The 26,942-nt window shown below is 47.2% G+C and overlaps 1 protein-coding gene across 5 annotated transcripts in view; it reads left to right on the top strand.

Moving 5' to 3' along the window:
• akap13a (A-kinase anchoring protein 13a) overlaps positions 1 to 23,631 on the top strand; it is a 56,694-nt gene extending 33,063 nt beyond the window's left edge. For 2 of the 5 annotated variants that reach the window (XM_084681895.1, XM_084681893.1), the window contains 29 exons: positions 35 to 153; positions 1,627 to 1,979; positions 3,100 to 3,147; positions 3,476 to 3,538; positions 4,645 to 4,828; positions 5,017 to 5,119; positions 6,313 to 6,355; positions 6,474 to 6,585; positions 8,802 to 8,967; positions 10,128 to 10,195; positions 10,416 to 10,482; positions 10,708 to 10,858; positions 11,079 to 11,191; positions 11,619 to 11,765; positions 12,021 to 12,277; positions 12,645 to 12,770; positions 12,969 to 13,086; positions 14,152 to 14,403; positions 15,043 to 15,119; positions 16,321 to 16,502; positions 17,100 to 17,182; positions 17,314 to 17,499; positions 17,870 to 18,043; positions 18,154 to 18,224; positions 19,398 to 19,442; positions 19,556 to 19,606; positions 19,736 to 20,194; positions 20,776 to 21,082; positions 21,261 to 23,631. In XM_084681895.1, the coding sequence (XP_084538021.1) occupies positions 35 to 153; positions 1,627 to 1,979; positions 3,100 to 3,147; positions 3,476 to 3,538; positions 4,645 to 4,828; positions 5,017 to 5,119; positions 6,313 to 6,355; positions 6,474 to 6,585; positions 8,802 to 8,967; positions 10,128 to 10,195; positions 10,416 to 10,482; positions 10,708 to 10,858; positions 11,079 to 11,191; positions 11,619 to 11,765; positions 12,021 to 12,277; positions 12,645 to 12,770; positions 12,969 to 13,086; positions 14,152 to 14,403; positions 15,043 to 15,119; positions 16,321 to 16,502; positions 17,100 to 17,182; positions 17,314 to 17,499; positions 17,870 to 18,043; positions 18,154 to 18,224; positions 19,398 to 19,442; positions 19,556 to 19,606; positions 19,736 to 20,194; positions 20,776 to 21,082; positions 21,261 to 21,316 (4,181 nt within the window). In that variant the 3' untranslated portion in view covers positions 21,317 to 23,631. The remainder of the gene's footprint in view (positions 1 to 34; positions 154 to 1,626; positions 1,980 to 3,099; positions 3,148 to 3,475; positions 3,539 to 4,644; positions 4,829 to 5,016; positions 5,120 to 6,312; positions 6,356 to 6,473; positions 6,586 to 8,801; positions 8,968 to 10,127; positions 10,196 to 10,415; positions 10,483 to 10,707; positions 10,859 to 11,078; positions 11,192 to 11,618; positions 11,766 to 12,020; positions 12,278 to 12,644; positions 12,771 to 12,968; positions 13,087 to 14,151; positions 14,404 to 15,042; positions 15,120 to 16,320; positions 16,503 to 17,099; positions 17,183 to 17,313; positions 17,500 to 17,869; positions 18,044 to 18,153; positions 18,225 to 19,397; positions 19,443 to 19,555; positions 19,607 to 19,735; positions 20,195 to 20,775; positions 21,083 to 21,260) is intronic. The other 3 variants (XM_084681894.1, XM_084681896.1, XM_084681897.1) reach the window with 3 other exon arrangements.
• Positions 23,632 to 26,942: the final 3,311 nt, after the last annotated feature.

Consider the following 26,942-nt stretch of genomic DNA (forward strand, 5'->3'; position numbering starts at 1 on the left):
CGTGATTGTGTTTCATTGTCCCTGTGTGTCCCAGACTGTCCCCAGGCGCCCGTGTGTCCCCCTGTGAGCGTCTCCTCCGGCCCCCGAGACTCTGGCAGTGACACCGAGAGCTTTCTCAGCACAGACGCCGGAGAGGACTGCGTCTTCAGGAAGGTGAGGTCATCTGGACGCCAACCACACATCTGATCTGTCTAACATGGCCATCCATTCTTTTCGGCGGATTCATTTATTCTTTGTTGTTCGTGTATCAAAAGCGATTTCATGTTTTATCAGAGGAGGAGACCATGAACGTGTTTGTTTTGTACTCATTGATTTCGGCCTGAGGTTAATTTAGTATTTGTGAATGGGTTGGTGATGTATGTACCGCAGAGCCTCTTCAACTTCTCTTTGAAGTTTGTTTTGAAACAGTGAATGAATGAGTGTGCAGCTTAGGGGCTGGGGGAATGTGTCAAGGGGGTTCCCTATAGGGGGTCATGGGATTGTACATTTCACCATGATAGTCAGGCAGGCCTGATTCCAGCCCCCACCAGTCTGCTGAGAAATGGCACAAACACAGAGACTGTATGATCACGCATGGGCGTTCACACATGTATGCCTACGATACGCCCGTACACAGGCATAGAAATAAACATGCACACACACACACACATAAAGAAACACACACACACTCATACTCAGGGGAAGTCATCTCTATAGCACATGAATGAGGAGCTTTCATCCCCTACCCAAACAAGAGGACCACTGTGTTGTTCTGGCTCCTTCCAGCTCTCTCACACGCAGCAGCTGCCCTGCACAATGGCCTGGGTTAAACCTCACACCTAGAAATTAGCTGCAAATTGCCTTTACTGTGCCTTGATGTGCATGTGTGTGTGTATCTGTTTCCCACACAGGTTCCCACACTCTGTCCTCATACCAAACCACAAAAACTAATACTTAGCACTCACACACACTTAAGTTGCATAGTAAGGTGACGTTCCCTCATCTTACACAGCATTGCCTCACTTCCTGTCTGAGGACATGACCACTTCTGCCTGCAACTCTAAAATGAGATCAGATTACATTTTTTCTGGGGATTTTTTTTTTGTGTAATAACCAATGAAGGAGTGGGCATGTGGACTGAGAGAGTGTGTTCAATGACAAACCACACTTTAAAGACTTAAAGACAATGTGAATATGTATCTTGTTTTCAACATTTTTTCAACATTTCTTAATGCTTCTAGTGAGTTCTTAATGTATATATATATAAAAGAAAACAGTACGGTTGTATAAATCAAAGGTTTATGGAAGCAGGAAGTTCTGTAGAAGGAAGAATAAAAAAAGATATGTGATCATATGTCACATGACCTGACCTTTGCTATGTTCCTATTGGCTGTCTGACCATTGACTACTCATCCGACATGAAGGTATCCAGGAAGTTACCAACAAAAACATACTGTATGATAAGTAGACAAAAAAGACAATAACCTAATATTCTAAACAGTATAAGAGCATATGTTTTATGACTGCTTAAAACTCTACACCAAGAGAGGATTCTAGAAACTACTTCTGACGGAAGAGGAGTACAGTAGTTCACCAGAAGCCCTGACCTTGACCTTGCACTTACCCTTCTCTGCCCTTGGTCCTAAGGGTGATGACACTGTGACCGGTGGGGACAGCACCAGCGAGGTGTCCGTCTCGTGCTCCTCCACAGACGACACTGCCAGCGTGGGCCCGACCAGCTCCAGCCCAGAGAGCTGCGTGGAAGGCCAGGGGCTGCGGAGCAGCTGGAGCCCAGAGGAGGGCAGCCAGCCTGGGGCTAACGCCGGAGAAGGAGCAGGGGGTGGAGGAGAGACAGAGGAGGAGGCTAAGGACAGGTTGACAGAAGTACCCCGGCGCTCGGGCATCCTGCGGCCCAGCATACGGTCCCTCTCTCCCTTCAGACGCCACAGTTGGGGGCCAGGGAAGAACGCAGTTGGAGAGACAGACATGAAGCAGAGAAGGTGAGGTTGGGGCTGGCATTCAGAGCTAAGGACACAGGGTAGAAAACCTACCCAAGTGGTATAGTGAATTGTTGAGGAGATACACCTGAAAATGTGTAAACAGACAATATTATCCACTTAGGAGAAGTCAAAGAGAATATTCTGAACAGTCTAGAGACAGTCCCATTCAGGGAATACTCTAAGTTATTATGTACAAAGTTGTACAAAGTTTTTGCCTACAGTCTTTTCTCATCATAGACATCTGGCACTCCGGAAGTATTGTTTATGTATTGTTTTGATGAGTCAGTCCCAGAGAGTTAACCTTTGGACCACACTAGTGTATTTCCTATCCAGCCTTAAGCCTGGTTCACAGGCAACATCTGTGATAAGAGACTAGACTCTTCTGATAACTTCTTCTCTTGGTAAATAAGATGTGACAGGTCGAATACAAATTGTGTTTCAGAAAGGCACTTATGGAACCATTTCCATGTCATTCTAGAAGGGCCTCAAAGCGTACGTCTGTGTTTGAACACAGAGTTCGAGAGAGTCCGTTGCGGTAGTTAGCTGGTGTGTGTACACAGAGCTCCAGCACTCCCCGGGGTCTGGCTCTTCCTCCTCCTCCTCCTCCTCTCCTCCTACAGTGAGCAGCTGTGTCTCCATTTGTCATGTGTGGGCGGAGACGCTTCGTCGTGAGCCAAGCTGAGGCAGAGGGCCCTGGGGGGAGCTTTTGTCTGTTTGCTAGCTACTCCTCCTGGATAGGGAAACGAAAAGTCACCCTGGAACTTCTGTTTTTTTGTTGACTCTACTTCCTACAGCCCGCTCCATGTAGGGCATGTTGGTCATGCGGCTGTGACGATCAAACAAGCTGCCAGTTGCATGTGAACCTATAGATATCGGGATGACAAGTCTATACTTGTCCCTCGAAAACAAAACACTAAATGTCCTCTAAATGAAGGTGTCGTTGGATCATAGATGTCCTCATAGTTATCCCATCATTCTGTGAGCCGTTTTGAGTTGAGATCATGACAACAATGTCTATATCACGTCATCCTGGCTCTCATCCTGTCATGTGTTCAACTCCCTGTGAAGCTTCTCACGCTCATCTCCTTCTTCTCTTTATATGTTCATCCCTCCATTCCAGCACTGTACGAAGTCACGGGGAGGGGAAGACAACATTTCATAGAAGAAGGTATTAAAACCAAGTTTGCTGTTTGGATGCATAATATAAAACATTGTATGTATTTCTCTCTAAAACCGAGGACACGAGCAGTTGTATTAGTGTCCAGCTGTAGTAGGCATCAACCTTAGTGTAGCCACACTGGTCCCTCATACTCACTAAGTGACTGCTACAGACAGCGACGCTTCGTGCTATCTTTCGCATTCAGTCCATTTTATTAGCCATCCCAATAACTCCATCTTGTCTATATCCTTCCCCCTCCATCCTCCACCCCTCTCCCCCTTCTCCCCTCCCATCTCCCCTCTATCTCCCCCATCCCCATGCTTCCCTGCCCTGTCAGTATGAGCTGGTGCCCCCCTGAAGCCCCCCTCAGCCCTGGCCTGGATGTGGTTAGTTGCCTAAGGTACTGTGTGTGTGTGTCTGTGTGTGTGTGTGTGTGTGTCTGGGTGTTCCCTGCCCTGTGTAATGGTGGAACCTACCCCTTTGAATGTGACACAAAACTTTGCATGCTCTCAGATTTGCATAGTTTTGTGTGTGTGTGTTTGTATGTGTGCATGTGTATGTGTTTGCATGTGTGTGTGAGAGAGGAAGAACGAGAGTGGCTTCTTCATTGTTGTTCATGTTTCTGCTTTGCTTGCCTGACTAGTCAGCTTTGATCAGACACTGATAGATATGGTCAATTATACTGTAGATATTTACTGATTAACTGGTAAAGCTGGAAGCGTTTAGAGAGTTTCTGAGACGCACAACAGAGTGGACTACAATAAAGGAGTATTTGGGATAATTACCTAAATGTACTAAAGCATTTAAAAATGACTGACATAGTGATATACATAAGTGGTCCACCGGACAGGTAAGTGCTGCTAATCATATGCTTCAACTATTCTCTTTGTTGAGATGTATTGAATCAGTGATCCATCATTTGAGATGTATACAAGACTAGAGCTAAGACTAAAGTAGAATTATAATACCAGAAATATTGCATAAAATACTACCAACAAAAAACAAATGTCATTTTAAAGAGGATATTTTATACCAGCACTCTCCAACCATACCCTCATACCCTGTTCCTGATGAGCTGCTGTCCAGTAGATTTAATCTCTAACTGTCATTTAGCATACTTCATTCTACTAATCTGCTGGTTGACTATCAGAAATAACGAGTTGAGATTAGAGAACAAAATATAGAGGATGCGGAGAGGCCAGTCTCATACATACTCCAGGTGCTCCTTAGTGTACTGGCTTGATCAGTGTGTAATCTATATAATTATCTTTGACCAGCAAGTCAGTGCTCTGGTGTTTTGCATACTGAAAACAGGCAAACAGGTCGATGTTGGAGTTTGTTTGCTCCTGAGAAACTTTGATTTCTCAGCTGGTTAAACATACTGTAGGCGGAACTATGCATGTGTCTCTGTCTGTCTGAGAGAGGTGGAGGGATAATACTGTTAGCTTCATTTATACAAACATCACACTGCAGTTCCTTGAACCTACTCCCTCCCCCCCCCCCTAGCTACAGCCTGGAGGGCCTGAGTGCAGAAAGGGATGATGGGAGCGCTTCCGCCAAGCAGTTCAGTACCCTGGAGCCTCAGCGAGGTGTGGTCCGTCAGCACAGCGAGGAGAGGGCTGGGTCGCTGGTGTCCCTCACAGAGGAACACGAGTCTGACCTGGCTGAGCGCACTGTCACGGATGGACAGGTACCTCAACACAGACCCTCAACAACTCACCATCACGTGATGACAAACAGAATCGTTTTGGTGCTAACGATCGCAGGGTCAACAAAAGCCACCATTCAGTTCCAAGGATTACCAGTGTACTTCCGTCTGTCTTTTTGTTTACTACAAAATGACCTCTACGGTTGTTGTCGGTTGTTGTTCTGTTGCAGAAGACAAGGAGGTATCGTCCCTTGAGGCACAGCTGCCCCCCTATGACCCTTCCCCTCACCAAGTCAGTCTCCATGGTAGCCATCAGCCAGAGAGACACGGATGGTAAGTGTCTCCTTTCCTCCTCTCCTTTCCTCCTCTCCTATAAACTCCCTGCTTAGTCTCTTAACAAGTTTCACTGCTTGGTAGCTGTGTGATGGCCAATTCCTTCTAGTTTTTGTGGCCTCGCCCCCCCCCCTCCCACCCAAACTCCCCAAAAGTATCTTCACCCCATCTCTCCCTGTGGAATATAAACCACGGTTACTAAGTGGCTCAGCCAAAGTCGGTGGGTTTGAAAAGTGCATGTTCTGGTCTCTCCCTGCCGCTTTCTGGAACCTCCCCCTAGCCGTGCGCCGAATTCACCGCAAGAGGAGAATCTCCTTCTCCTTCAACCTCTCGCCTATCCTCCCCAAATCTAAATCTGTTGTTTCGCTGGACTCTTCGTCCAGTGAGGACGAGGAGGATGGAGACTATAGTAAGTATACTGCAGATGCTCCCCAGTAGACCAGCCCCTCCGTAGTGATGGGGGGTGAACCTACGGACCTTAGAACCCTTCCCATAGAACACAGGGGGACTTGGAACGATGAGAATAATAAATCATGCTGGGGCTATTTACCAAGCATGTAATACTCTATTCACAAGCTCAACTGTATATCCCAGCAATCGGAAAACTTGGCAGTGTTGAAAATCTCACATCCTCTCCAATCTGACCTAGGAGGTTAGCCTTTCTACTCAAATGCTTTCTGGAGTGTTTTGGGGCTCCTTGACTGTGTTGCTACCAACACACCCGGGCCAACTCTTGTCCCCTTATCCTCTTTTGGATCTGCGACCTCAGAGAAAGCGGCAGCATGATGCCTTTGCATATTTTGTGTAACTCAGAAGACTGGGGCAGAGTTCAACAGCAGAGGAGATGGAGATTTCTCCTGGAAGACTGTGGATGCTCAGTGTTGTTGATACCAAACAGATCCGCATTATACTTAGTGATTTTTTGGAAAGTGCATCATTCAGGCATATTGAAATATACTGTATTTGTCTTTTTCCTACTATTCCATTCCAGCGTGTTTATCTTGAACCGTGAAGGTACTGTAGATCTAGTGAGAAACCAAAAGCGGCATCTGTGAAAGTTGTCTTCTCAGTCTGAAATATGGAATCGGCCTCAGAAATGCCAGAGAAGAGTATATATTTTCTTCTTGATTATAATGTCGGCTAAAGAACTCATCTTGCCACTGCTAATCGTCTTTTCTCCTGTTTCCTTCCAGATATGAGGTCATTCTCCAGCACCTCAGGCTCTCTGGCATACAGGTGGAGTGAATGATACTATTGTCCCTTAGTATCGATACTGTATATCAGGTGTGTGTGTGTGTGTCTCTCATTGGTCACGGTTGTTGTTAAGAGCTATGTGTGTGTGTGTGTGTCTCAGTATCTCTGAGGAGGAGCCAGGGCCTCTGAGAAGTGACACAGAGGGGAAGAGTGGGACCAAGGTGAGCCGCACCTTCAGCTACCTCAAGAGCAAGATGTACAAGAAGACCAGGGTGAGTACACACGCTCACATACGTATTACAGCTCACATACACATGCATACATATGCACACATACATATGTATGCACACAAAACCCATTATCATTCAAAACACCCAGCGGCAAGGCAGTGAATACATGTTGGAGGAAGTGACACCAAAAGAGCAGCTGCCTGTGTTGGCAGAGGTGTGAGTTGTGAGGTGGCAGGGACTCGCTACAGGAAGCAGAGAAACAGGAAGATGAGACACACTGTGGTTTCTGACTTCTCTCTGATGACTTTAGCTAAGAAGGTTAAAGTGACAACCCTTTAAAAGATAGCTGGCCACTTAATGCTTTTATTTATTGCTCTTTTTACTTACTCAGACACAACTCAACAGCTTTGCAAAGATGTCCTCCAACCACTTAATTTGTCCAAATTAAGTTATTTTAAAAAAGCATGTAGGAAGAAAAAAAATGACACTCATATCAAATATGTCTATACTCAGAGTGAAAGCAGTAATATCCTCTTTTTTTCTCCAACTAATCAGATTCCCTTTCTACAGCCTTTTTAAAAACACAAATGACTTCCTTTCCCTAGATCAACACCACAAAAAAAAAAAAAAAAAAAAGAGATAAAAAAATGGGTTATTCATTGAAGAGGGATTGTGTACGCAGTGTAATGGTGGATAGTTGAGGTCCATGATAACCCCCCACCCCTATACACAGTCAGCTACTTCCCCATCCTGTCTGTCTTCCTCCCCTAATGGGAGCAACAGTGCTGTGGCAGCAGCCTCTAGTCTGTGCTGGTGTGTGTGGCTGGAACATGTATCCATGATGTATCGGAGGTTTCTGGACAGCCATGGCCTCTCTGTGAGGATTAGGGGTAACAAGTCCCAAGAGGTAGGAGGATTGAAGTGTTTACTAGCTTACTTGAGGTAGACAAGCTGATATGTGTACTAGCTTGACAAGAAGTAGCAGGATTGAAGTGTTTACTAGCTTACTTGAGGTAGACAAGCAGATATGTGTATTAGCTTTACAAGAAGTAGCAGGATTGAAGTGTTTACTAGCTTACTTGAGGTAGACAAGCTGATATGTGTACTAGCTTGACAAGAAGTAGCAGGATTGAAGTGTTTACTAGCTTACTTGAGGTAGACAAGCTGATATGTGTACTAGCTTGACAAGAAGTAGCAGGATTGAAGTGTTTACTAGCTTACTTGAGGTAGACAAGCAGATATGTGTATTAGCTTGACAAGAAGTAGCAGGATTGAAGTGTTTACTAGCTTACTTGAGGTAGACAAGCTGATATGTGTACTAGCTTGACAAGAAGTAGCAGGATTGAAGTGTTTACTAGCTTGCCAAGTTATGGCCAGTGGGATTGTTGTGTCCATTCCTGTGCTGTGGGCCCTTCTGTGTATGACTGAAACATTGCCTTTTATGTCTTCTCTATTTCACACTTCTTCCACTTTGTAATCCTGTGTTTATGCCTTTGTAAGTGATCTGAATTCCCCAGCATCTTCATTATATTGTGAATCATAAAGTGTGGATGAAAACAAGATTCTTGCTGAAGATTTTCCATGGTTGACAGTTTTTTCCATTAGTGAGTTTAGTAATTTTTGGGAAATACTTAAACTTGCCTGTCCAGGAATTGTTCAAGTTGAAAATAGGGTTTGTTTAAATCATTTTAGTTTATTTGTGTGTGCGGTTCTTATAAATCATTGTTGCATTGTTCAGTACCAACTCGTCATAATGAACATGAACTCCTAGTGGTCTTGGTGTAGTTACAACAACATCATGGTGTCTGTAAAGCCATTTAAATAAATAAGCACTAATGTGTATGACTGTTGCGGTCATGCTAGGTTTAGGGGCCTATGTTTGCCTTCCAGTAAAAAAAAAAAAAGAACATGTGGAAACTCCACTTTGACATTTCCTATGGGTTTGGGTGGAGTATGATCTAAATCCATGAGAATCTAAACTCTTTTCTTCTTTCTGCACCCCACTGTACTGTCTGTGTCAGGATTTTTTGCGCTTTCTAAAATAGCGACTTTCAAGTTTATTGTAGGACTCACATCAAGTGATGTCACTTAATACAATCACAATCCAACCTGGACAAGACTTTATGGACAAACCCAGAACGCCCTTTAAATGAATGACACTGAAGTTACCCAACACACTGAAGCTCCATTACAACATTGGCTCTGTTCTTGTCTCCGTTTCTAATTACTCTTGTCCCCACACCCTCCACCCCATGTAGGAAAAAGAGCGAGAGAAGAGCAGAGATAAAGAGCGGGAGGCAAAAGACAGAGACAAACGAACGTTGAATGGCCATCTCTTCACCACTGTCAGCTCTGCGCATGTGGGAGGTCCCTGCCAGCAGTGCAACAAAACTATTAACAACAAGGAAGCCTTCCTCTGCACAAGTAAGAAGAGTTGCAAACATATTAACCACTAACCCTGTACTGAGTTTGGTGCAGCTCATTCACAACATAGGTGGTCAATCTAGCTTTGGGACTATGGCGTCTGGTCAGTGCTTCAGACTGCTAACTCAGACCATTCACAGCAGACAGCAAGGAGGGTTGTAGCGCCTACCCTGGGCTTCTCAGAAACACTAAGCGGATGCTGCCAGTTGCACAAGTCCTGGAACTGCCCCCCAAAACAGACAGAAAAGAGGAAACTATTACTGCAATGAATCCCAGAACTTCTCACTACCGCTTTGACTCTGCTACAGGCCAGACGTTTGCAAAATAGCCCTTGTTGTTCTGAAATCCAATGTGTTTCACATCGTGTGCCAAGATCTAGACGTTTCTGCGGTGCTTTCAGTATTTTGGATGTTTGGGTCCAATTTTTCATCTGGTTTTAAATGTTTGTTTTTTGTCAAAGAAGCAGGCTTTTACAGATTGATCTCCTTTTAGTTTATTGATGTCATTGAGCTGTTTAGAGAAGTCATAACATGTACTATATGGAAATGAAAACCTAACGTTTAGAGAGACATCTCATCTAATGGGGGAAACTAGGGAATCCAGAAAACTTTTCTGCACAATGCTTGATATAAAAAACGATCAAACTGTCAAAGAACATTCCCCCCCCCCCTGTAAGTTATCATGTGGGAACTTTCTCATTCCGAGTAAAGATGCTTAAGAAGTTATAACGTGTCATTTAAATAGACAGCTCACAAAAGCAACGTGACTTGGCAGGTTTTTCTGTGCGGGATTTGGTCTGACAGTGCAGCCAGGTGTGCGTAGCGGTAGATGGAACCCTGGCATGGCCCTCCATGTCAACAGTGTTACCCTGCATTGCATCACCCAGACCAGCATTCCCCCTCACCCGCCCAGCCTGCTGACGGCCTGCTTCTTGTTACTCCCTGGGCTTTGGTGGGGCCTTTCTGGCTGGCTCAGAAGAGCGAGGCCAGATCTGTACTCCCACTGCATTATGCAGACAGAGAGATCTTAGAGGACAGGCCCTGGGGCCTATTATTCTGTTGAAATGGTTCTCAATAAGACATGTTAGGCTTCTCTCTTTTTCCATTTCTTGTTATTTATTCATGACTTTTTTTCTTTTTGTTGTTTGTTTCTTCCGTCAGACTGTAACACCCACGTTCATAAGAGCTGTAGGGAAAACTTGCCCAGCTGTGCAAAGGTGAAAATGAAGGTAAGGCAAGGATCCTAGTGTGGGGTTATTTTACCAGCATAGCCCATACTGGAGCAAGGCACTGCACAGAAAGGTGCTGCTTCGAACAACTGTTGTATAAGTACTTGATGCCATGAATGGTAACTTTATGTACATAGACATTATGTGACAAAGAATGAAAGAATACTTTTACATTCAATTGATCAACTAAACTTTGGTGGTTTATTGTGCTTTCTTCCAGTTCCCCAAACAGCAGTTTGCAGTAACAGACTCAAACACCCTCCCAGTAGTCATCCTGAGGTCAAAACGTAAGCTGCATTTCAACAAAGCATCACCCAATTCAACCCAATACAAAGACAGAGAGGGACAGAAACAACCTTTTTTAGAGTTAAAGTCATGCCATGTTGCCCCCCAAAAAACTAAAAAACTAAACAAAGACACTACACTAAGAATATCTATAAATATGTCAGTTAGAGCGTCTCCTTTTTGACACCAGGTGGATTATTGTGGCTGACGTGTGTGTTCTGTCTCAGCTACTGGGATGAAGGAGCGGCCCCGGTCGGCCATCTTGGTTCCTGAGGACAACTCGACGCTGGTCGTGCCCCCTTCACGCAGGCACACCAGCATCATGCCCTTCAACAGCACCAACCTGTCCAAGAGCATCTCCATCAGCAACATTGCTGGGTAACACACACACGCAAGCTCTCACCCACACTCACTCACTTACTCACTGACACACAGATGAAAACAAGAGTTGTTATTAAACATCGATGTTAGGTGTGGCTGTTTCGTGTTTATATAGTCGATATACCATTTTGTAAATAATCTATCAAATGTAATGCGTACCTTACATATTTATCTACATCATGATATTGATTCACCCTCTTCTCTGTACCCACACCAGGCCGGTGTTTGATGACATTCCTATCAAGGGCCGGCGGTACCTGTCCCAGTCAACTGACTCCCTGCACAAGACTAGCCTGGTCAATGAGTCCACAGAGTCCCTGACAGATGAAGGTCAGTAGGGCTCCACCGCTACACTGCTGTCAGGTGTTGCTTAATGAACTGTGCACTCTCTGTCTCCCTCTCAATCCCTCTATCTCTGTTTCTCTTACATCCCTTACTTTCTTCTCTATCCCTCTCCGTCTTTCTTTCCCTCTCCCCCCACCCCCTTGCTGTCTGAGAAGCTGCATCCCAGCTGAGTGCTCAGACAGGCTCTGTGTATAAGAAGGCAGTCCATGTCCTTGATAGGAGAACAAAAACAGAGAGCGAACTGAGTGGCAGTCTTTTGGGGAAGTGTCCTTCATGGTCGGCCTCTGCTTAAATCCACTCACAAAAACTGAATTATTTGCCCAATGTCTGAACTGAGCTGTGTGTGTGCTTGTGTGTGTGTGTGTGCGTGCCTGTGCGTGTGTGTGTGCATTTACGTGCGCGCTTGCGTCAGGGACGGAAATGATGGACAGCCAACTGATGGGGGAGTTTGAGGCAGACGTGAAAGAGCTGGAGGCTGACTCATGGACCTTCACGGTGGAGGAGAAGTTCCTGAAGCAGCTGAAGAAGGACGTCATCAAGAGGCAGGACGTCATCTATGGTACTGACCAAGTGCACACGCGTGGACCCACCGTGTCGGTGTGCTGTGGTGCTGACGAGCCCATGACACGCTGTCATAGAGGAGCATCCTGGTTCTGATACATACTGATGGGTTGTGAAACAAACACTCAAACACACCATTCACTGCATGTCACACTCCACTCCACACTCACTCCCTTTCCCCATCCTCCCATCTCATTCCGTCCGACACCCCCGTTCCCCTCCGTATCTCACGCCCTCCTCTCCCTCCTCCCAGAGCTGCTCCAGACGGAGATGCACCACGTGCGGACCCTGCGCATCATGTCGGAGGTGTACAGCAAGGGCCTGCAGAAGGAGGTGCAGCTGGAGGGCCAGACGGTGGACAGGGTGCTGCCCGTGCTGGACGAGCTGCTGGACCTGCACACGCAGCTCTTCAGCCGCCTGCTGGAGAGGAAGAGGGACAGCCAGCAGGAGGACGTGGCCACCGCCGGGGGCTTTGTCATCCACAGGATAGGGGACGTCCTTGTCAACCAGGTCAGTCGAGGGGCCGGCTGGACGGTTCATCTGCTTGGACGGAAATGTAAAAAATAAAAAAATGAAACGCATGGTGTTTCAAAACCCATTGACACTTCCCTGCTGTATGACTATGTTAAGCCTGTGTTCTGCTCCCCTCTTTCTTTCACATTTAAATTTGAAAGCAAATTAACGCTCAATCTTTTGGCCATGGTTCAAACCCACGCATTTACTGTAAGCCTTAAACAGGGAGTATTAACATACAAAAGAGTCATAAATGAGTCCATCCACAGGATAGAGGACATGTCTTCCATCCTTTTCATAGCTCTAGTGGTCTGTCTGTATGACAAAGGCTGCTTGGAGTGAACTTGTCTCCCGTGCGGTCCAGTTCTCAGGGTCCAACGCCGAGTGCATGAAGAGAGTGTACGGACGTTTCTGCAGCCGCCACAATGAGGCGGTCAACTTCTACAAGGAGCTTCTAACCAAAGACAAACGCTTCCAGGCCTTTATCAAGGTTAGCTGTTTGTTGTGTCAGTGTGAACAGATATTAGATTAATACTGTTACACCACTACTTCTTCTACTACAGCCTAACTTTTCTAGGGAGAATGTCCAGTTTTTGCCAGAACTCTGTTGACTGTCCTGCTTGTACAAATGTATAAAAGTTGCAGATTTGCCAAGATTAGGAACTGACTTTGTTTGTTTGTCTTTCAGAAAAAGATGAGCAGCAGCATTGTGCGACGGTTAGGCATCCCAGAATGCATCTTGCTTGTGACCCAGAGGATAACAAAGTACCCAGTGCTGATGCAGAGGATACTACAGCACACAAACGGTTAGCCTAGCCTTAGCATTTACCTTTCACACACATGCAGCGCGGCGTCTTACCTTTTAGTTTAGCTTTAGGGTTAGCCTCCCTGACCTCTGACCTCTGAGCCCTGTCTACTTCTTTCCCTCTTCTTCTTATTCACTCCTGCTTCCTCTCTCCTTTTACTCGCTCAAAAGTTTTCTCTCTTTCTCTTTTCCCTATTTCTATCATTCCCCCTCTCCCCCCAGTCTAGTCAACATGACTCTAATGTGAAATCTCACACGACTGGCTGCCATCTGTGGTGGAAAGCTGGGCTTGTATCCAGAACCGGCCCGGCAGGCTGACTACTGAGGCTTACACTACCTCATGGCTGAACCAGCCCTCTTTGTTTGAACAAGGGGGGAAATGGAGAGAGATGGAGGAGGGGAGGGAAGGAGGGAGTCAGCTTTTCAGTAAATAGACCGGTCCCATGGATAGACCTCTGCTGGCCACATGAAGTGGCTCATTTGTGTTTACATTAACAGCAATCAGATTTCACAGGGTGTGTGTATGGAGAGGTGGGGGGTGGGGGGGGGCTGTGATTACACCAGAGGTGATTTTTGAGGTCTCTTTCATGCCCTGTCGGATATATTTACATGGTTTGGAAAATGTAATGTAGCCTCTTTACCTGAGCTGTGCAGCTGCTGGCCTGTTTCTGTGCGTGCGTGTGGGCTCGTCACCAGAAGTCCCATCAACAATAATCAAATAAGGAACACTTAGGAGGACATTTTCTTGTGTGCCGCTGTTTCTAGGTGGCACACAAGAAGTCTAATGTTAGGATCATGTTTTAGAATTGCATTATCGGTTAGGGGTTAGGAGTTATGGATAGTTTCAAGGGCTTGGGTAAGGTTTCAGGTTAGGTTTTTTGGGTTACGATTATGGAAAATAAGATTTCTGAAGGGGACTGAATCGTCCCCACAGGAGCAGCAATACAAACATGTGTGTGTGTGTGTGTGTGTGAGAGAGAGAGAGAGAGAGAGAGAGAGAGAGAGAGAGAGAGAGAGAGAGAGTAGTGTACATCAGCTAACCTGCCCTCTCACCACCCCCGTCCAGAGGCAGAGCAGGACCACGAGGACCTGACGGAGGCCCTGCGTCTGGTGAAGGAGGTGTTGGCAGCGGTGGACAGCAAGGTCAACGAGCACGACAAGAAGCGGCGCCTCAAGGAGGTGTACAGCCGCACGGACAGCAAGTCCATCATGAGGATGAAGAGCGGCCAGATGTTCGCCAGGGAGGATCTGGTCAGGGGGCGGAGACTGATCCACGATGGGCCCCTGCAGCTGAAGAACGCCCAGGGCCGACTGAAGGGTGAGGACGCACACAGTCGGGCACACACACGCACACACACATCTCTCTCCCTTCTTCTAAAAACCTTTCAAATCCTTGTTTGCTCATATTCACTCAACATCTCTCCCATTCATATTTACTCTGATTCATTCTCTAGTCTTTCTAGTGTTTAACAAGACACTGGAGTGTGCGCACCATTTACAACCCGGTATCAAGCTGTTTTGTGCTCATAGGCACTTGAATTATATATTTTTTGAATTGTATCCCAGAGCACGATTGTCCCACTTTCTGTGCTACACTGAATATTTTTTTTTAAACCATGCTTTTTAAGAGAACAATTGTTGAGAAAAAAAGCAAAACAACGTATTTACCCATGGGTTAGGGATACATTATTTATACGTTAATTGTACATTACTTTTAGTGCCTATGCGTACGAAACAGCATGAGACCAGGTTGCCATATCATAGAAAGCCAAAATCATTCCAAATTCAAGATGAGAAGAACAAGTCAAGCCTTAAATATGGACATGCATTTGTTTTCCCTGTGCCTCTGTCATGTTCAGGTGGTGTTGTAGCTCTGTCTGGTTGTGTTTAGCCAGCCTCCACCTCCCTTGGCCCCAGCCTCTAACCTCCTGCTTCCTGCTTCATTATCTCCCTCCAGATGTCCAGGCCATGCTGCTCTCAGACGTCTTCCTCTTCCTCCAGGAGAAAGACCAGAAATACGTCTTCGCCTCCCTCGTATGTTATTGATTTGCCCTCCTACAATCTCTGCCTCGTCGACTCCACATCCCTTCTTTCCCTCTCTCTCTTTCTCTCTCCCTCCCTCTCTCTCTCTCTCTCTCTCTCTCCTCTCTCTCTCTCTCTCTCTCTCTCTCTCTCTCTCTCTCTCTCTCTCTCTCTCTCTCTCTCTCTCTCTCTCTCTCTCTCTCTCTCTCTCTCTCTCTCTCTCTCTCTCTCTCTCTCTCTCTCTCTCTCTCTCTCTCTCTCTCTCTCTCTCTCTCTCTCTCTCTCTCTCTCTCTCTCTCTCTCTCTCTCTCTACCTCCCTTCTCTTCCCTCTGCCCCGCCGGTCTCTTGCTTCCTCACTATCTCTTTCTCTCTCTCTGCCGCCCTCCTCCCACCTTTCGCCTCTCCCCTGTAATAAAGGCTCCATTCAGTGGCAGAGTGGGAGTGGAGGCTGTCAGATTTTCCTATCCAACTGTTGCAGCTGAACACATGCTATGGGCTAGCAGTATGCTAGGTTAGCGCAGTAAGGTCTTGCGTAAGGCTAGTCCGCCGCGGACGGCGGCTAGCTGATTACAATAAAGCTGTAAAAGACACCGCTACGCAGGCTTCTTGGCAGCCTACTGGCATCCTACCCTGCAGTTATACAAGGTTTTCACTGGTTTTTCCATGCTTGCGCCAATTACATTTTCATGGCTTGGTTCTGGGCTGGGTTGGTTAGGTTCTCCTGCAGACACAGCATGGATGGAAACAGAGGTGCGTAATAAGCAGCTTTGTCACGGAAACATGTCAGCTGTGGTCGATACGGATTGGCCCATTTTGGGGGGCAGGCTATATTTAGACCAATGATCTAAGATTATGGAAAAATTATGTGATTGCGTCATTTCAATTTGAGGCGGGCATTTTCGGTATGACGTCATCTATTGATTCCATCATTACATAAACAAACTGTACATAATACAGTACATAACAATGTAAGTAGAGTTCATGGGGAGGAGGGTGACTGGCTTAATGATGGACAGTGCTGTAAAAATATATCATAACATTATCCATTTTTCGCTCTCATCTATAAATCCTCTCCCACTCTCCCTCTCATGCTAACCTCACACCCTCCCTTTGTCTACCTCCATCTCCTCCCTCTTTCCCTGCCCCACCTCTTTCCCCTCCTCTCCGTCCTCCATAACCCCTCCTTCCCTTCCTCCTTCCCTCTCCCTCCAGGATCAGCGCTCCACCGTCATCTCGCTCCAGAAGCTGATCGTGCGCGAGGTGGCCAACGAGGAGCGAGGTCTCTTCCTGATCACGGCGGGCATCCAGAAGCCCGAGATGGTGGAGGTCCTGGCCAGCACCAAGGACGAGCGCAACACCTGGATGCAGCTCATCCAGGACGCCATGCACTCCATGTGAGTTTCCCCCTCTCTTTCCCCCCCCAGCAGTTACACCAAGCCGGGACCCATCCACCCCCACCTTAGAGCCTGATCCCCAGACCCTGGCGTCAGTCGAAGGATTAAGACTAGCCTACCTGAGGATGTTCTCTAGCGGATACTCTAATGCTCTATCTGCTTAGGGAGCTGGCCGCTCAGACAGAGGATTATACTTTGGGCCCTGAGCAACAAGCAGGAAGAGACAGTCAAGTGTTTACTGCTCTCATCCTGACTTCATCCTCAGACATCCTGTTCTGTGCTGGACTGCCAGCTTCCTCAGCCAGGCTGACACTGGGGGCAGGGCCGTCTTAGCTGCACACTGGGGAGAACGTGCAGGGGTGTCTGTGTGTCGCCAGGAGGACCAGTGTGTTTGTGGAGTGCCCATGGGTTGTGAGTCATGTTGTGATGAACAAGGTGGCTTTCGACAGTGTGTGCTTTGAGAGGATGTGATGGAGAAGCGGCTGTGTATCGTGTGTGGAGGGTTGGAGGGGGACCGCAGTGCGGGTGACAACATGACGTGTGTGTGTGTGTGCGCTGAGGTGACAGACGTGTAACGCCGCTGGGTCTGATCCTCAGGGACAAGGATGACGACGAGGGCATCCCCAGTGAGACAGAGGAGGACAAGAGGCAGCTGGAGACCAAGGCCAAGGAGATGAGAGGTGAGGAGCAATGCTGTGTCTGTCGCTCTGTGTCTTCTTGTCTTGTGTACTCGACAGCAAATGTTCCATAAGTGATCGATGACCCTCCTATGCCCCCCCACCCCCCACCCCCCTCGCACCCCCCCCTTCAGACATGCTGAGGAAGAAGGATGAGCAGATCGTGGCTCTGCTGGAGGAGAAGATGAAGGTGTTCAGGGACATGTGCGAGTGCGGGAGCCCCGTGGAGGAGCAGAGCTCCAGGGGCAGGGTGCTGTTCAGGGCCAGCAGCGAGGACGTGCCCAGGGGAGAGCCCATCATGAAGGACGCTCTGCACGAAGGTGAGGGGTCACACCAGGGCTCTATAGGAGACTAACTGTAGATGGATTTCACCGAGAAACAGGACACTCTTCATTTACTCTGATGACATTTAATTTGATCGTAGAAATGAAATGTACCAGGCTTTTTTTTCCCCAGTATGAGAACCCCTTCGCGTATAACCAGCCTGAGATACTGCTTTAACTGTGGCTCATACGCTTGTGGTGTTTGTGTCCTGGACACTGTCTGTAACATTGTTAGGATGATTGGATTACTGACATGCTGTCTGGCTCTCTTTTTTTTCTTTTTTCTGTATGTTCCTTCCTGTTTGCCTGTGTGTGTCTGTCTGTATCTCGGTGTGTTGGTCTATCTGTGTGTGTGTGTGTGTGACAGTGGAGACGTTGCAGGTGCTAGTTAACGGCAGCCTGGGGGGGGCCGTGGCGGTGGGTCAGCAGGCGGCCGCGAGCCCAGAGGCTGCAGGAGCAGGGGGGGTGGGCCCCGTGTGTCTGCCCCGGCGGGCCGAAACCTTCGGTGGCTTCGACAGCCACCAGATGAACATCTCCAAGAGTAAGACACACCAAACCACCACCCTTAGCTCATCTAAAGCCACCAGGGTCAACTCAGTGCTGGGTGTTGCTGTCTCAAAGCTCCTCTCACGAGCGTCTCTCCTCTGACAGACGGAGACAAGGAAGAGGAAGTGGACACCGCTGACCTTCGCAGGACTGAATCAGACAGCGTCTTGAAGAAGGTACGCCACCTAGTGGTGACCGTAGAAACGTCTCGACCTTTCCCGCGACACGCTGGAGCACACTAAACTGCTGAAACACACCGGAACGTTTTTCAGCCCACTGAAATACCGCAACACTCCGGACAACACTGAAGCACTGAAACACACTCAAACACTGAAGCACTGAAACACACTCAAACACTGAAGCACTGAAACACACTCAAACACTGAAGCACTGAAACACACTCAAACACTGAAGCACTGAAACACACTCAAACACTGAAGCACTGAAACACACTCAAACACTGAAGCACTGAAACACACTCAAACACTGAAGCACTGAAACACACTCAAACACTGAAGCACTGAAACACACTCAAACACTGAAGCACTGAAACACACTCAAACACTGAAGCACTGAAACACACTCAAACACTGAAGCACTGAAACACACTCAAACACTGAAGCACTGAAACACACTCAAACACTGAAACACTGAAACACACTCAAACACTGAAGCACTGAAACACACTCAAACACTGAAGCACTGAAACACATTCAAACACTGAAGCACTGAAACACACTCAAACACTGAAGCACTGAAACACACTCAAACACTGAAGCACTGAAACACACTCAAACACTGAAGCACTGAAACACACTCAAACACTGAAGCACTGAAACACACTCAAACACTGAAGCACTGAAACACACTCAAACACTGAAGCACTGAAACACACGGTGACACCATAACACAAGAACACTCAGGTTTGATCCAGTCTGCCCTGAGTCAGACAGGTAGGGGCTGCAGTACTGGCAGCCCTGTACAGAAACCCTGCCATTAAGATGAATTCATCCTCCCTCACCAATGAATTAGCTGCTTGATTCTTCCTGCGAGCTCCCATAGCTAATGGTGGCCATTAGTTGTGTTAGAGGATGAAAATGAAAGGAGCTCCATTAAGAGACAGGAACGGTGGCGCTCTCTCTGGAATGAGAGAGACACTAAATGCACGTAATGACTGAGCTGTGCATTCCCAGTCCCGGTCGTCAGAAGACCCTTGCTTTCACACACACACACACCTACTGTAAACTGTCTGACGTACTCACACACATACAGTGCCCTCTCGTTTTACGAGAGCCCTCTCTTGTCCTGAACAAATGCCTCATCTTTGCGTGTGTATGATCTCTCTACAGGGAGGAAATGCTAACCTGCTGTTGCTCCTGAAGAAGAACAGTGAGGTGAGGTGTTCTTTCTGTCCAGCCCTTTACGGTAGCATCACAAAGCTACCACGGTTCAAACTGTCGTTCACACTTGAATGCACTTGGCCAACCGCTGTGCTGTCCTCCTGTAGCAGGTCCTCCTGAGCGTCACGCACCTCCACGACCTTCTGAACACGCTGCAGGTATGCGTCCGCGCTCCACACACCAACCACACCCAGTCCCGTAGACTTCTGCACTGGTCGGACGTACGGTCAAGCCTTCACCCTTACCTTGTGTGTGGTCGTGCCCGTTCACCCCCCCCCCCCCCTCAGGCGGTCGTGGTTCAGCAAGACACCTTCATCGAGGACCAGCGGCAGGCCCTCACCGACCGCCCCCCCTCCTCCGCCTCCTCGTCCTCGTCGCGGCCGTCGTCGCGGCCCAACTCCCTGATCGAGCAGGAGAAGCAGCGCAGCCTGGAGAAGCACCGGCAGGAGATGGCGTCCCTGCAGCGGCAGCAGGCCGCCCACGCCGAGGAGAAGAGGCGGCGCGAGAGGGAGTGGGAGCAGCGGGAGCAGCAGCTGACCGACCGCGAGGTGCTGCTCCACGTGCAGGAGGAGGAGACGGGCAGGAGGCGCAGGGAGCTGGACGAGGAGCGCCAGGACCTGCTGGGGAGGAAGGAGGAGTACCAGAAGGACCTGGAGAGGCTGAGGGACGCCCAGAGGAAGCTGGACCGAGAGAGGGAGCAGGTCCAGAGAGAGATGGAGAGGATGGAGCAGCTCAGGCTGGCCGAGGTGAGACCGCATGCCTCCTAAGGTCTCCATGTGGCAAAGGATTTAAGGGACTTCACCGAAGGGTCTCTGTCCACTGCGTCAAGGAGAACGATGCAACATGGATCGTCCTTGATATCTATACCTTCTCTGCAACTCGTCAGGAGAGTGACATCCTTCAGTGCAGTATAGAACTGACCAGAGTTTGGAATTACTTTGACAAACTAATGCTGTACACAGGCTCTTATAGATCTACTTGAAACAGCCCCATGAAACATGTAGACCTCATCTTATATTCAGATTCATTGAAATCCCCAGTCCAATCACTTCTTAATGTGACCAAAGGCCACAAAGACTTCTGGCAGAACCTTTTAACCATTCCCTGTAAGCTAACCCCCTGCTGCCCTGTCCTCCTATCCTCTCCTCTCACCCGGCCCTTCTACTTCCATTCTCCTCCTCCCCTCTCCTTTTATCTTTTTTCCCCCTGCTCTCCTCCTCTCCCCCACCTCACCGCCTGCTTCTTCACTCCTGTCCTCCCGCTCATCTCATGTTCCCCCCCTCTGCCCTCTCCTCTTCCCACTTCCCCCCCTCTCCTCCTCTACCAGAGGCGCATGCAGCGGACTCCCTCCAGCACGTCTGAGGACTCCCTCTGGTTCCCCGGGGGCAGCAGTTTGTCCCTGGAGCAGGGGGAGTCCGGGGAGCTGGAGTACTCCTCCTCCCTCAGGAAGGACTCTCTCTCCAAGCCGGAGGCCAAGCCCAAGTCCAAGACCCTCAACCCGTTCTCCGTCAGGGGCGGTGGGGGCCAGACCGGGGAGAACCAGATCCCCAACCTGCTCCTGCAGCTGACCAGACCCAAGGATAAGAAAGAGAAGAAGAAGAAGAAAGGCAAGGGTTCAAGTGCTCAGGCTCCAGGTACGGTCAGATCCCCCACAGAATACATGAAAGAAGACACGCTTGCAAAGTTTGTGAAGATATGAAGGATCAGCCTTTGCGCTGTGGCCATCGACAGTTCCTCAAGACAGCACAGGGTCAGGGGGTTTGAAGAATGTTGAAAAGCTGACAATAAACACGACGGCCCTTCTCTCCACAGACTCCTCCCAGCATCTGCCTGAGCCTGCCCTGGAGGGAGACATCTTCTACTGCTGACACGGCTCCTCTGGTGCTCAGCTTCCCAACAGCAATGCAATGACACACTCTCCAACCTACTGCACCAGCTGAATGTAAGGCCAAGATGCCAAAGTGCCCAGCCCATACAACGCCCCAACCTCCTCACACATAAACACACACACACACACTCAAAAGACACATGTACCCCTTCTGAGTAATTACACACAAACACATACACACACACACACACACATCCCCAGACGCCACTCACATGCCTGTGGAGAACAGGAAAAGGATGTGAATGTCTAAAATGAATCATGAGCTCCATGTGCAATTACCTTAACTTGTCGCCTCGCCCTTCCTGACTGTTACCTGATGGAAAAAAACCTCAACCTAATGGATACCACTATCACATCAGAGGCCGCGAACGTGATGCCTGGTAGGATGGTCTAGTGAGAGGCCTCCACACAGAACTGAAAAGAAGCGTATGCCCCAAATGAACAAGTTAATTCAATGCCCCCTGTACCGTCGGAGATATCAGCCAATGGGTGGCACCTGTGAGCGGTGACCGGTTACTCATGTCCATTAGAAATGTTTCAGTGCATTATTCTGCCAATGAGGATGAAGACTTGCGGGAAAGGCAATCGTCCCTGAGCAGACTTGGGTGTGGTCATCTGTTACCCTGGGTGAGAAGAACAATACTAGCAAACATCCTCTCTCCCTCTCCTGTGTTTGAACTGCATATAACCTCACATGTAGCATACTCCTGTTCTCCAATGGACGTCCTTTTAAATGTATGTGTTTTGACAAAACACATGGCTGTAGAGTAGACAGAAAAAATTGGATAGAAATGGTTCACTCAGACCATTTAAAAGCATGACTGAAGCCAGCTAATGATGTAGATTCATAGATGTTTTGGTTTTCAAGGGATTTAGGGTAGGACTTCAGCACATTATTTCTGTGTACATTTAATGCTATTGAGCACTCCATTGATTTGTTGTACTTCACTTGTATTTTTAAATAACAAAAATAAGACTTGTTGAAATTCAGCGTATTGTCTTCTCAAAGGTTCCATATCATTTTGATGATTTCCGTTGAAAATCCTAGATATCAAATCTCTCATTCATTTGGATGTTGGTCAAATGTACATGTTACTGTACAGTTCATCAGAAAAGCTGAGTCGTGACTCCAAACCCCCATTGGACTTTACTTTCAGTTCTGCTTGAATTTCCTACCTGCTGGACAGGTGTCTACTGGAAAAAATTTTAAAATGATAACCCAACCCGGATATGATGCTTTCACAAATGCATCATTTAACTGCGATATGTATTGACTCAGTTATAGTGCTTTTGGGAAAGAAATAACTCCAGATTTGACGTTTGGAATCCTTCTTTTGGACTACAGACTGTCATTATACCATTTGAGTCCAGAAGCGTATGGGCGAGTCAATGAGCTGCTTCATGTCATTTCTTTACTATTTGTTCATTTCTGGTGTGTAATCCTGTCTAATACACATGAACAAATCGCATTTTGGGCCTTTTCAGTCAATTGAGGCTGTGGCACATCATGGCCACTAGGAGGCACTGGAGCTGTGTCTCAGTCTGAACCATCAAGCCAACATGAAGAAGGATGGAGTACCGTAGCTGTCAAATGATTCATGCTGTACAAAATTGACAGTTTCTCTTGGATTTTTTATGCAGGGTCATTGCCATTTGTAGATAGTGTTAAAAGCATGGAGACACGCACCTTCTATCAAAAAGTTACAGTGGTCCCTATGGTGTTTATAATTGGCAAAGGAAACAGATATGTTGTCAGAAGTCATAATTGGTTATTAAATGAAACCAATCCTTAATGGCTTAAACAGGAAAGCCCGCCTGGCAAAGCAGAACACATTCATTAGAGCAAGCTCTCTCGCTCTCTACAAGGGACAATCAAGAGATTAAAGCCAAGCATATACATTTCCCAAGAGTGATAGGAATATATATTTGATAACCCTTTCCACGAACCTTGTGTAGCCTTAAATATAATGATGAAATGCACTAGAACATGGCCCAGCATCTTCTCAGGAGGATATGGAATAGGTTTTGTACCTCTGCTTTGGAAGTATGAAGAATTGTTTGTACGAAAAGGTACAGATTTGTTTTCGTTTGGAATAATGTAAAAAAAAGGGCAAAAACAAATATGTAAATATTACTTATGTAAAGAAAATTCAAATGTAAGAGTATTAATTATATGTTTGATTTGTGATTTATTGCAGCATTTTGTAAGGAGGCTTTATTTATCTTTGATCCCCGCCTTTTTGGTGATGTTCAATGTAAAGTCATATTTCTGTCATATTAAAAAACTATAATGTCTTAAGTGTCATCTTCAATATCTGGTCAAATTCTTAAGCACTCATGCTATAACAATGACACTCAGGACCTATTTTGATTGTACAAGCAGCAATTATCCGTGTCAACTGAGAGGCTTGAGGCACTGGTGCACCTCAGCATGGTTGTGAGCAACAAGCTGCTCCAGATCTTGATGTGAAGATGACTATGTCTGCCTTTAACGGGCCTGGCCATACTGTATCGTTTTGTCTCCATTCAGGCTGACACCTCTTCATTTCCACTTATCATCTTCGATCGATCCTGCCTTGCCTAACCAGGGGATATCTTACGCTGTCTGTTCTCAAAGCCGCCTTCATTCCAATTGATTTATTCTAATTTCATAAACATGTGATTTTGGATTCCTTCCCTATTTGTCAGCGGTATCTTGACCATGGAGAAACCTGTGGTTTTGTCTGTCTCAGGGCCCCTTCTTGATGTTTGAACCTGTCACTGAGTGAACGTAGTGGGGCTTCGCCTATGACAGTGACGCACCAACCCTAGCATCACAGGGCTGGACGACAACTACAACAGCGTGGGGAGAAAGAGGAAACGAGATTGAAAATGACAATTTAGTGTCGAGAGGGAACGAGAAAGGGAGGGAGAAATAGAGAAAGAAAAAGAAGAGGGAGACATCCACAAGATGGAGGTAATAAGCCATGGTCAGTACATCTAACAACTATTCCTCTACAGTGTTATTATGCTCTGTGGAGCGTGCAAGGCCTTCGGTACATTTGTGTTGAACTTGATGCATAGCTCTTAGAGATTCTCTATTGAGAATGCATGGCAGTGGAAGGAAGGATGGGGTGGTTGAGAGAAAGGAGGGAGTATGGAAAGAGAAGACAAAGGGAGGGAGGGAGGGAGGGAGGGAGGGAGGGAGGGAGGGAGGGAGGGAGGGAGGGAGGGAGGGAGGGAGGGAGGGAGGGAGGGAGGGAGGGAGGGAGGGAGGGAGGGAGGGAGGGAGGGAGGGAGGGAGGGAGGGAGGGAGGGAGGGAGGGAGGGAGGGAGGGAGGGAGGGAGGGAGGGAGGGAGGGAGGGAGGGAAGTACAAGACAGGTGAGGAGTGATGGGTGGGAGACTTAAGGAGGGGATGGAAGGACAGAGGCTAGGGAGAACAGAGGAAAGGGGGGGGGGTGAACGAAGAAGGACAGAGAAAGACAAACTAATGATGATTAAAGGGGATCTTTGGAGGTGCACGGAAGTGACGAGGACCTGCAGGACTGTCACAACAGTCTGAGTCAACTCCATCTGCTTCATGTCCTGTCTCCGTAGTTCTAGTGCAGAGGCACCACAAGACCAGACAGCACCAGAAGACTCCTATTGATTCAAGGAATTTCATGGTATTTCTCTCTTTTTATTGCCCAGATGGTTGATCTCTATTGACTGCATATGCTTTACAGTACAACAACCTGTGCATCCACAATGCAGTAACTCCTCACATGCAATGGTAAGCTAAAGCTTCCTTGATAAGGACAAGTGATAAAACAGTTTTTTATCAAACAGTTAGTTCTGCCTCTGAATGCACACAGGAATAGATGCATGTGAGAGAACCCACTCCCTATTTACAGGTGCTGTTCTATTACTGGCCACAACAATGATGGTTGACTGGACTTCTACGCACACACACACACACGCAATCAAACGCACACGCTTCTACAAAGAGGCTTGTCTCTCTCTGTCTCTCTTCTCTCTGTTTATTCGGTGTCTTGAGATCACCGATGCCAGTTGCCTAGCACTGCAACCTGTTGCTAAGGAAACGGTCAATCTGGATGGGAAAGACAGATCTCATGTAAGTAGCACTTTATGACCTCACAGGCACTTATTGAGGTGTGGTAAACACCAAGCGTAGGTCTCGGCAGCGCACAGCTCATTCACCAGCATGTTTAATATCTTATTTGGGCGTTGAATCGTCTCAATAAAGAGGAATACGTCTCTTTGGTTTCATTCACATGTAGTGGACTGATAGAATATGAATTAAACCGATGAACCCAGATGCACCCAGATGAAAAACATCCTTTCAGGTAGTTGTTTGATTCACATGCACCAACCTGCATTGCTGCAGAAATGATCAAGTTACATTGGAACGCTAGCTTTCCACCACATGTGATCTACATAAATGGTGTTGCATGTGTGTGATATCTGCTTGTGTCAAACATCACATGCCACATGGTCTCTTCATGGGTCTGATTAGTGGATACATGGATACTGCCACCCAAAGTAAAAGTTGAGCAGTCCACAACTGTGTTTACATAACATAAGGATCCCAGGGTTTTAGTAATAAGAGTTTTGAGTTTTCAGACTGGACTGATGCTTTAAGGCTGTCAAGATCTGCATGAATCTTTTACAACAGCTGGGGCTTCTGTGATGGGAGGACTGGGCTTCACCCCCACCAGACAAGCGAGTGCCATGTGCTCTTTTGGTTTTACACGTGTACGTTTTATCCAGCCATCAGCTGTGTCCCCCCTGTAATTAGCAGACATCTTTGAATCCACCACACTGTCACATAAAGCCACCACTTCAGGCTAGAAGGAGAGTGCAGGACTCAGAAGTGGTCTCATTTCTCCTTTAAAACGAAGCTAACAAGGTCCGCTGGGATGACGATGCACCGCAATTGGTGTCAGTTTATAACAGTTAAGGAGCGCTGATAATACTCTCCTGGTTCTGCCTCAGCGGTGCCTCTTGTTGTCTGGTCTCCTCGGATTACAGGAAGCTCTGGACTCCATCGTCCCCAGGGCCTCTCCCACTGTTTAAGAAAATGACTTCTAATGGACTCAGTGCATGTCCTCAGATCTGTAGCGCTAAACTCCATCCGCTAAGATATTCTCTTTGAAGTACAACAGCAAGTCTTAAATTCATACATATTTTCCACTCTTATGACTTCCATCTTATTGTCTTAATTGGGTTTGTAACTAGAACATGTTTTGTGGAACAGAGCAATTGATTTAGTGTGTCATTTTGCATGGAGTTGATAGTGACATACTGTGTAAATGTTGTACTATAATTCTTCAAAGAAGTAGCACTGCACACATAGATCTCTCTCACTTTCTCTCTCTCCACTTATTTTGCATCAATGAATTTGCATAAATTGTGCTTACCTCAGAGTTTTGATTTAAGAGTGTTGCTCCAAGCCAGAGTCCTCTGGGCAAATGCACGCATGAACTTGCATTTATCAGAACTTCCCGGAGCTCATTGCCAGGGAAATGGGTCAGTAGAGTTTAATTGAGTTCAGTAACAGTGGGGGGTACAAAGCAGTGGAACATCCTCGTGCACTCCACTAATTTACCTGAGCTCCTCTTGAGC

This window comes from Hypomesus nipponensis, chromosome 19 (genome assembly GCF_054491055.1).
Source record: "Hypomesus nipponensis isolate SF chromosome 19, ASM5449105v1, whole genome shotgun sequence".
NCBI lineage: Eukaryota > Metazoa > Chordata > Actinopteri > Osmeriformes > Osmeridae > Hypomesus > Hypomesus nipponensis.